The sequence below is a fragment of the Phycodurus eques genome, chromosome 22, assembly GCF_024500275.1.
Source record: "Phycodurus eques isolate BA_2022a chromosome 22, UOR_Pequ_1.1, whole genome shotgun sequence".
Classification (NCBI taxonomy): domain Eukaryota; kingdom Metazoa; phylum Chordata; class Actinopteri; order Syngnathiformes; family Syngnathidae; genus Phycodurus; species Phycodurus eques.
This window is the reverse complement of record NC_084546.1, coordinates 6,918,291-6,928,168: the sequence shown is the minus strand read 5'-3', so window position 1 is coordinate 6,928,168 and position 9,878 is coordinate 6,918,291. Positions and strand designations below refer to the sequence as shown.

At 40.3% G+C, this 9,878-nt stretch overlaps 2 protein-coding genes across 3 annotated transcripts in view; one reads left to right on the top strand and one right to left on the bottom strand.

Moving 5' to 3' along the window:
- Positions 1-237: 237 nt before the first annotated feature.
- Positions 238-5,447, top strand: LOC133397121 (HMG box-containing protein 1-like). Of its 2 annotated transcripts, XM_061667633.1 has the most exons (13): positions 238-287; positions 1,003-1,098; positions 1,235-1,312; positions 1,394-1,583; positions 1,742-1,829; positions 1,937-2,048; positions 2,664-2,758; positions 2,929-3,085; positions 3,232-3,376; positions 3,457-3,575; positions 3,800-3,980; positions 4,059-4,200; positions 4,289-5,447. In XM_061667633.1, the coding sequence occupies exons 1-13, from the start codon at positions 239-241 to the stop codon at positions 4,307-4,309; spliced, it is 1,473 nt and encodes a 490-aa protein (XP_061523617.1). In that variant the 5' UTR covers position 238; the 3' UTR covers positions 4,310-5,447. The 2 variants fall into 2 exon arrangements, with proteins under 2 accessions (XP_061523617.1, XP_061523616.1); XM_061667632.1 differs by lacking the exon at positions 238-287 and having other exon boundaries at positions 833-1,098.
- Positions 5,448-5,509: 62 nt separating this feature from the next.
- The window catches only part of ptprz1b (protein tyrosine phosphatase receptor type Z1b), a 36,978-nt gene continuing 32,609 nt past the window's right edge, over positions 5,510-9,878 (bottom strand). Inside the window, 13 exon segments of the mRNA XM_061667631.1 lie at positions 5,510-6,717; positions 6,794-6,835; positions 6,837-6,930; positions 7,155-7,297; positions 7,649-7,801; positions 7,879-8,007; positions 8,122-8,195; positions 8,303-8,396; positions 8,475-8,621; positions 9,058-9,193; positions 9,278-9,435; positions 9,505-9,636; positions 9,741-9,875. Of these exon segments, the coding sequence (XP_061523615.1) occupies positions 6,574-6,717; positions 6,794-6,835; positions 6,837-6,930; positions 7,155-7,297; positions 7,649-7,801; positions 7,879-8,007; positions 8,122-8,195; positions 8,303-8,396; positions 8,475-8,621; positions 9,058-9,193; positions 9,278-9,435; positions 9,505-9,636; positions 9,741-9,875 (1,581 nt within the window). The 3' untranslated portion in view covers positions 5,510-6,573.

Here is a 9,878-nt window from a genome sequence, read left to right as displayed (position 1 = left end):
ATAAGTTGATAACATATCTAACAATTACACGAATAACAGTACAAGCGCTCCAATTACTCAAAACTTCAAAATACTGTAACAGTACCACAAAATAAATTAAATAATATAATGCAATGTAATGTTTTGGTATCGTTTTTAATCCTTGATCCTGATAACAGAGACGTCTGTAAACAAACGACCAATGGGAATGCGAAGAGTCGTTGTTTGACATCCCATTGGGCCAATAGGATCAGCGAAGATGATATGTTTATACCAACCTACTTTTCCCGTACAAGGCCACTGTTTAGGTGAGTGAACAAAAAGTTCATTAAAACTTTTCCGGGTTTTAAAGCGTCGAATTCGACAAGCGACCGCACCAATGTAATGAATAGCGTCTAAAGTTGGAATATACGAGACAATATTGAGATGACGAGGGCTGTCGTTGTCACAAATACGAGCTCCACTGCTCGCTCTTAAAGCTTCATTGTTGACGTTAGTTGTTTTTGTTGAAACGGCCTTTTCCCCAAACCCATTCGACGCATTTATGATATTTATTCTCGTTTTCTCAACACAGACGTCGTTTTTTCGTATGAATAGTAGTTATTAGTCTTATAAAACTCTCGTATTCGTCGACGGAAATGCCCATTTTTTTAAAAGTACTTTCATGCAGTGACAGATCAAACGGCTTCTTCTTGTACTTATGTCCATTGAATACGACTCTTTGAGACATTGTCTGAATAAATGATTATAACAACACTTTTGTGAATTGCTACTCGTTTATTTGTTGCAGTCTTTTACAGCGTTGAATGAATGGGTCGCTACGCGCATGCGCGGAGGCTCGAAGTTTATAAACAAGAGGCTGTCACATGATGAACATATTGTGCAAGGGGAGGAAAAAAAATGAAAAGAAATTTCGGGGGCGGGGTAAAATAGACTATTTCAGGAATAAACAAAATAAAATTGAACTCATGGAAAGACGTGTTTCTTCATGTGACATATTTGTAATTACACTTACTGTTTCAGTGGGCATTGAGATGTGGGAGATGGTGATCCCAAAAGGCCTGTCTGGTGGTGACCCCAAACAGCACAAGGAGCCTGAGCCTCAAAGCGAATACGCAGGTAATCCCCATGGCAACAGTCAAGCATCGCTCTTTTTTTAGGCTACATTTACACTAAGTTTCTGGCGGCCACGGCACACCCGTTTGGCCAAAACGTAGTGGACAATGGGTGTCTTGATTTGTGTTTACACTCACAGAAGAGATTGTGGAAGTGGATCAGGATCAATCACATGAATCCTCACATGGCACAAGGAATGATACCTTAATGGAATATGGTAAATAACACCAAGTATTTGACCTTTATAGCCAGAAATTGGCATCATAAAGACTCAAAATTGCCTCCGATCTCTCCTCAGCTGATCTTCCAAACCTGCAGGAGGTTCCAGAAGAGAAAGAGTTGACGGCGGTTTATCAAGTAGAGGTGGGCCTGGAGGAGTCCCTTCGGGGGCAACGTGTGCAGTTAGGGGATACCCGTTTGCTGACGCAGCTGGCTCACATTGCCACCGGGCCTCAAAGCCCACTCCTACAGGAGCCTCCACACAGCAGGTACAATCACACATACCATTTAACTGTTAATAGCATTCATTCATTAGCCATAACACTTGATCAACTACCATTCAGCTTCTTGTTAGAGGACAGAAAGTTGTGCATTGAATAGAGTAATTAAAGTAAGTACTGCATACATCTTCGTTTGTCATTTTCAGTTCCTCTTCTGCCCAAAGCGATCTACATTCGTATGCCCGGCCTCCCCCACCTAACTCCAGCAGCAAGCCGTCGCCCCGCAGAGGCAGGGTACAGCAAACTCATCTCTTCACTCCCACTTCAACCCACCATCAATGAAGCGACTGACCCACTTCAGAAGCGCTTCGTTGCCTGATGTTTGCTTTATGTTCGCACAGACGACCAGTGAATGTAGCTCTGAGGTGTCCGCCAGACCCTCTCTCTCCGATGACGAGGACACGGCTTGGAGTGTCTCCTGGCCTGCCACCGCCTGGCACTGTTTTCTGAAAGGTACACAAGCACACGCAAGTCCAAATGAGAATGTGAATGTATCCATTTTTGTTTTTTTAGATTTAAAATGACTGCAACTGGGGCTTTATGGAATTAAAAACCCATGTATTTTAGAAAAAAAAAATCAGGGGTCTGCTCGAATGCGGAGATGTAAGAGGAATTGCGACTACAGCATCAATCCAAATCTAAAATGGCTAAACCAAAACATTCTGGAAACCCTGTATGAAAGACAATTCAAGAACATTTTTAAAAATGTGTAATGTTTTGTATGTTTATTTTTGCAGTGGACAAAAATGATTTCAGTTGTTTTCCACAGAATCGTAAATTAAATGGACGGCATCAGAAATCAGAAATGTTTCACATTTCTATGACTAAAAAACAGGCATATTTTTTTGCTGAATGACAAGAAATCATCAATCAGCGTAATAACATATGGTCATAAAATATTACAAAATACAATTAATAATAATTCATAGAAAATTTTTAAATTGATATGATTTTTGAAAAGTATTTTTTTTACTTGGAAAAACACAGCCATTTTACAATGGTGTATCAACTTTTCACGTGGGCTGTCAATACTAGGGTAGTTTCAGAGAAGCTGTTTTGTGTGTGCAGGTACTCACCTGCGTTTCCATAGTGGCTCCAGTCTAGAATGGCAAAATATTGAGGACCTTCAGTCTGGCAATGAGGAACAGTCCATATCTTTGAAGGTACATTATATATATATATATATATATTATGTATATATTATATATGTTATATATATATATATATATATATATATATATATTATATATGTGTGTATTTAAAAAAAACAAAAAAAACAGAATTTGACAACTCAAGTTATAATTATTTTGACCAAAAACCTTCTATTTTGCAGCGTTATGGCTCTGAGGGTTTGCAGCTCGTGGCACATTCGGAAAATGTGCTTTCTGGTCAGGCCGTCTTGCAGCTGACTTTTGACCCTGGCGCTTTTGGGCAAGGCTTGTTAACTGCACGCTGTGAACTCGACCACCCGTTCTATGTTAAAAACAAAGGTAAGTAAGTGAATGCATTTTGTATATGTAGCACTTTCCACAGAGAGGACTCACCAAGTGCTTCATGTAATTATAGAATACTGAATAATAAAATACTGACATACTTTAAACATTTTGGTAACACCTGCATTTCTCCTTTTTATCAGGCTGGTCATCATTCTACCCAAGCTTGACTGTGGTGCATTATGGGATAGCAGGCTACGAAATGGAGCTCGGTGATGTGTGCCTGCCTCCAGGTCACAGAGATGCCGAACATACAGATGACTCGCTTGTCTTTGACACATTTAAAAGGTACTGAAAAGGTACATGACATTGTGCATGTATGATTGACACAATTACAAGTGTAGTTCCTTCAATGTGTGTCTTCTCAGTTATGATTTCACACCACTGGACTCTTCTGCGGTTTACCTGCTGAGCAGTATGGCCCGACGGCGATATGCCTCCCAGTCCAGCGGGGGAACTGTTTCTCCAGACAGATACACATTACAAGGTTTGAGATCCCTTCATTGACATTTACTGAGCCTCAGACGTGACATGGGGATAAAAATAAATAAATAAATTGGGGCTATGCTATAGATACAAAGTCCACACAAAATGCTCATTTGTGGGCACGCACAGCTAGTGTTTTGTCATGTCTGGGGCTCTTGACATTGTTAAATTGATAAGAAAAAAAATGGTGAGAAAAAGCAGTGTGAACTTGTCAAAAACCAACAGACACTCCCACACCCAGCCACTCCCGTGGTCCTCACTGCAAGCCAATCAAAAGCCAGAGTGTCAGCCAACCAGGAAGTAACCACACCACGCCCAAGTGCAAGCGGCCAATGAATGCATTCATGCTTTTTGCCAAGAAATTCAGGGTGCGGTACACGCAGATGCACCCGGGCAAGGACAACAGGTTGGTGTGCACCTTAACAGCAGTATTGTGTGTCTGTGCTGGTCATGTGTGTAAAATGTGCATGTGTGTGTGTTGCAGAGCGATCAGCGTGCTCCTTGGCGAGCGCTGGAAGAAAATGCGAAGCGAAGAGCGTCGTGTGTTTACCTTGCAGGCCAAAGCACTCGCCGATGAACAGAAGAGGCTCGACCCAGACTGTTGGAAACGCAAACGCACCGACTATGTGAGGACACACACACACACACACACACATCTATACAGTCACTTTAATTCGACACCACTGTAATAAAGTCTTATTTTTTTGCCAACAGTGTATTCAAGGGGACAAGTAAAGACAATTGATGGAGGACGACATGCACGTTCACAATTCGCAAAGCTACACACTCGGGCCTCTTTTGTGATTAAGGGCGATTAAAACAAACTCGACTCATAAATTATGAGACTGAATTATTATTTTATTGTTCAAATAAACTTTTAAATATCTTAAAGACATACATCATTTTTTTGGCATCATCTACAAATGACCTGGCTCATCTGTCCGTTTAAAAAATCAAATGTGGCCCTTAAGCACAACAGTTTGCCCCCCCCTGGTATAAAATATTCACTTTTACAGTTTATGCTTTAAATTGGTGCTACACATAAGAGATTAAGTGCTTTAAAAATCAGGATTTTGCTTAAAAAGCACCACCACTTTGCTTAAAAGCACCAAGGAGGATATGTACTGTATTAAAGAGTACATTAAGAAGCTACCAGTTGTTTGTTTGGTCAGGTTTATCTGCATCAATGATTCTAGATTCTTGCAATATTCTTAAAGCAGGTGCTTTTTTTCGCTTTTTCAAAAAGGAATTAGTTAAATATGCATGTTTTAATATTTTATGTTCTACATCGAATAGATATGTTTTACTACAACAACAAATTGTAAATTAATGAGCAGTTCTTTTACAACTGCTTATTAGGTTACTTTATGTAAATGATGTATACGCTCTTTATTAAGATGGGGATGTCAACAAAATAGAACCCTTAATGCAGATTTCAGCCATAATAAGGTCAAGAAAAATAACAACAATAATAATAATTATTGTAGTCTTCAATCTACGGTATGTGCCATAGTGAAATATTTCAAATGTATTTTTTTTTCAATCATTTTGAGGTATTAATGAGGTATTGTGTTAGTTGGTGGTGTTAGTGGGCATAATTTTATTTTTATTTTTATGTCTATTACACTCTGTTGTAAATAATTCATCAAACATTTGTATAATATTATAACTGAGAAGGTGTGGTGAAAGAAATATTGCATACTTTACATTGAGCCTGTATTATTTACGAGGTTTATTTATGGAGCACTATATACACTTTATCGTGTGTGACTGCAAAGCTTTAATAACAAATATTTTTCATAACTTTTTGTGTTTGTGAATTATTCACTGGTCTATTTTAAAAAATAAAACAAAAGCATGTTAAAGCTTGAAAGGGAAGAGTTGTTGTCAATCATTTGTGTACAATAAGAGACTTGCATTTTCCCCCAAGAAAAATCATATTCAAGTCTTTATTCAATCTGTTGCTATTTACATACTGCACACGTTTGTGGCTGCAGACATGTTAACTTGCTACAATTACCGGAATGATAAAAAAGCGTTAACAATGAGTTAAATCTATGATCTGTATGTGAAATTATCAAATAGAATTCACACAGTTGTACAGTATGTGTAAATGGCTAGAAAAATGTCATAGAAAATATAGATAGAGTAAAAACATACAGCAATTTGGCCTTTTGGTATATAAGGGATATTTACACAAAAAAGGTTCTGTAATATAGTTGCTGTCGAAGAAAGCTGACTGATTAATTGATCGTGTCTGATAGGAGACCTGGACAAAATACTGACAAATATCTTCAATACTCACAACAGAATTTGGATGGAGTGTCTAACCTTTCATATTTGACTCAACAAGTGCAAACAAGACAGTAGCCAGCTTTAGTAAAAAAAAAAAAAAAATAATAATAATAATAATAAAAAAAAAAAAGACAGATCACAGAGCGTTATTTTGGTTTAGTCAAACAGTCGCAGGAGCAAAAAAAAAGCCTTTGAAGTACAAGAGCTTGGATTATTACAAAAGGCCACAGAGCCAATGGCCTTTGCAGTAGTTCCCCATTACTACTTCTGAAAAATATTAGGTTGTCATTTGTATTTCTTAAATCTTGAAATTCTGGTTTAGGAAGCAAATTGGAATGGAACAATGATTGGAAAACATTTGATGTTGGAAATAGCCAATATCACGGAAATGAATGCATATTAGATTGAAATGAGGAAGTGTTTAATTTAGAATTTTAAATTAGGCCGTGCCCATCGTTTTATTTTGCTGAACGGATGCTCAGCTGAGAACACTTCCAGGTACATTTTGTCACATTATGTGTGATCAAATGGCTATTACAATGTTGACAGTGAGACAATTGGCCTTTTCATCTTAGATTGGATTTGACCTTTAAGCATGTAAAAAGTACTCACAGCTCTTGGACGTTTGCAGAGGAGCCTCAACACTGACCAGTACATGTACTGTACGGTTATTATGTTTGCATTAGCATGTGTGTGTGTGTCATCTACATGAGTGATTCAAGGCTTTCAGTAATGTTAGTCTTCCCCAGCAGTACTGATCCATTGGTCTCTGGACTCTGGAGGGCTCGCTGGTCTTCCTGGCTGCTCACCAGACTCAGCACAGCCCGGTACAGATACTGGTACTGCTCCTAAAAGGGGTTGAGGGGGGTCTCCACATTATGGTGGATTACTGAGAGGGGTGAGTGTGTGTGTTTGAGTACTTACTATATCATTAAACACCCCCGGCCTCATGAGGTTGGTCATTCGCTGCCACCTGGTAGACGTCGACTTGCCCCTCCTCTTGCAGCTGATTGGACAAAGTAGTGAGGGCACAAAAAAGACCCGACGTAACGCCTCCCAACCTACATGCACACAAAAAGTCAAAGAAAAAACAAAATAAATATATATATCATAAAAGTAAATAATGTATTTTCTTTAGAAATTGTGTGAATGGTGAGGAGCTGAGAAATGCTGTGGAATTAAATGAATTGTTGAAATGTAGAATGTGAGAAATGTGAAATCAAATGTGTATCGTGGGAATACTCTTTCTCTATGCAGTCTCACAATAAATGAGTGGCGTACTCACGGGTCGTGTACGACTGTAGGTCCGTGTGTGTGTCTCCTGTGCTCACTGACTATGTTGACGAGTTCAAAACCATTCCTAATGGGGCTGTCAGGGTTGGGCCAGCAGGAAGCGCTGTATAGACGGACCTCCAGGACAAAATTGTTCTAGAAAAGAAAGCATTTTAGGCAGTTATAGCAGGGGTTTTAGCCATTAACGATGCTTTAAACACATTTAAACCTATTAAAACACACTTTTCAAACATATTGTAAATGTATTTGAACACTAAAAATACAAGCATACATTGTATAGATAATACAAAAAATAGAACACAAAAAATAATTATGTTTAACCAAAAAAATCTTCGATTTAGGTGAACCGAGAAACAGCAGGGGATTACTGTGGTACTAAGTATTGGGGTGAAGTAGTGAAGAACTGTTGCTGACGTTAGGACCTCATTGCTTGGCTATAGCAATGAATGTGAGCACATAAGTTATATTTCAAATATTGGTCATTACCTGCGTGGATTCTAACGTGACGTCTTGCACAAGCACTTTGTCGTCATTGGACAGACACACGTGTCTCTCCCCTGAATACAACACAGTAAATCCCTCAAAGTTCATAATCTGCTCTTCAGAAGGCCAATACACACACGGGTCCCAGTCCTCACTCTGCAAAAAGAGACATGCAGTGTGTAGAAATATACATTTTAAATTGTAAACAAACAGCGAATAAATAATGCACTAACCTGATAATGCACGTCGGGCAGATGGACGACGGTGTGTGTGTTATGCTCCCAGATCATTCGCCAGAAATCCTCCACGGTACTGCTGAGCGGCGTCTGACTCACGATGAATTCCTTACTGTGGCGATGGCCCTGTGATTTAAAACGAAAACACCAGCAGGATTACGCGAAAACATCATCAGAAAAATAACTTGAATGCGTGACAGTTTTCTTAACTTAAAGGCAATGTGTTTGAGTTTGTTTTACCAGCACGTAGGAGGCGTTGATGTAGCCTGATGAGTTTACTGCAGTGGCAGTTAGGCAAACTCTTGATCTCTCCACTGCAAACACAAACACATGAGAAAACCAAACACGCGCAGTAGAGTATAGTATCGTATCTAGGGGTAGATTATGTGGTTTTGCAGGTACATGTGCACTTGAGGCTCACCAGGCATCAGCGCTCTGGCTCTGTTCCTCATAGCGTTGCCATCTCGGAGAGCAGTGCTGTAGTCGGCGTGTTTCGCTTGGCGTTGACTGATCAACTGAGAAATCCAACATCATCATATCCTAATAAACCATTCATGTATGTAATATATGGCGAGTGGATGTACAACATGTACCTTGAACTGCTTGTCCATGCGCGTCCGGCCTGACACTCCGGGTGTCAGCAGGCCGGATGCGTACGAGTGGAGGTGGTCGCAAGCGACAGAGGTGTGGCGGCTCAAGATGGCCTCCACTAAGACGTCGTGGATGAATATGTACTGCTCCTAGAGGCAAGAACAACCACAACATCGGAAGCTTTAAATTGTGCACAATGCCTTTGTAAGTGGACGAAGTGGCCCAAACCCTGATTCATTACTTAATACAGTGTTTCCCAACATTTACTGAGGCACATAATTTCACTTCAGAAAAATCTCGTGGCACACCACAAAACTAAAATGTCCCTAAAAGTATTTACAGTACACGTAAATATTGACGATCTCGTCTCAATTGACTCACAAATGTACTTGCTCAGTGTGGAATCTGGGCCATTTTAGTTGAACACAGAGGGGATATGCAGTGGTGCCTTGAGATACGAGTTCAGTTCATTCCGTGACCATGTTCGTAGATAATTTTCCGGCTTCAGTAATTCAGTGAAATTCTAATTTCCCGCAAAGTGATTGAGAATCACTGACTAAATATGTCATGGATGTGTTTGTTTACCTCTGTCTGAACTAGGAAGTTCCTCTGAGTCCGCACATGTTTTAGGAAACCGAGGACATTCACCGTCCCTTGATCCTCGATCTGCTGCAGCATGCTGTCTATGACAATATAGGTCCCCGTTCTCCCTACACCAGCACTGTGACGCAAACACAAAATGATCATAATACTTCACTCTACCCAATAACAATGTAAACACACATATATAGCATGTAAAGGCTACCTGCAATGAACCAAGACGGGTCCCATCTCCTGCGTTCTGGCCCGAGAGGATGTTCTGATGAAGGACAGGACGGGAAGAGTGTATTCCGGGACGCCCATGTCTGGCCACTGGGTGTAGTGGTAATGCTGGACTGTGTGTTCGACTTTCCTCTGGGATACCTGGAGGACCAGAGATGTTAGTGGTCTTTGTGTGTTCAGGCTCAGGTTCAGAAAGAGGAGGAGTGTGACCTTATTTGTGGTATCTCTGACAATGAATGCCCGCAGTGTGTAGTAAGCAAGGGTCTTGCTGCTCTTCAGGGTCACCTGGTATGAACCATATTGCTCCTGCCCATCCTCTGGCCAGTATTGATCACACTTGGTCTGTTAAGTAAAACAGAAAAAAAACACAAATGAATGAATATCTAGATTTGGGGCAATGACAGCATCAGAAAGAGTACTAATAACGTAGTGGCATGCGCTCTCACCCGTCCTTTCTCCTTCAGATTGGTGATCATGACGATGACACCAATGTTCTGCTGCCAGATCATTCTCCAGAAGTCTTCCCTGCCTGCTCTGAGAGGACCTTGGGCTGCGATGTAGGCCCGGGTACGCTCATAACCCTA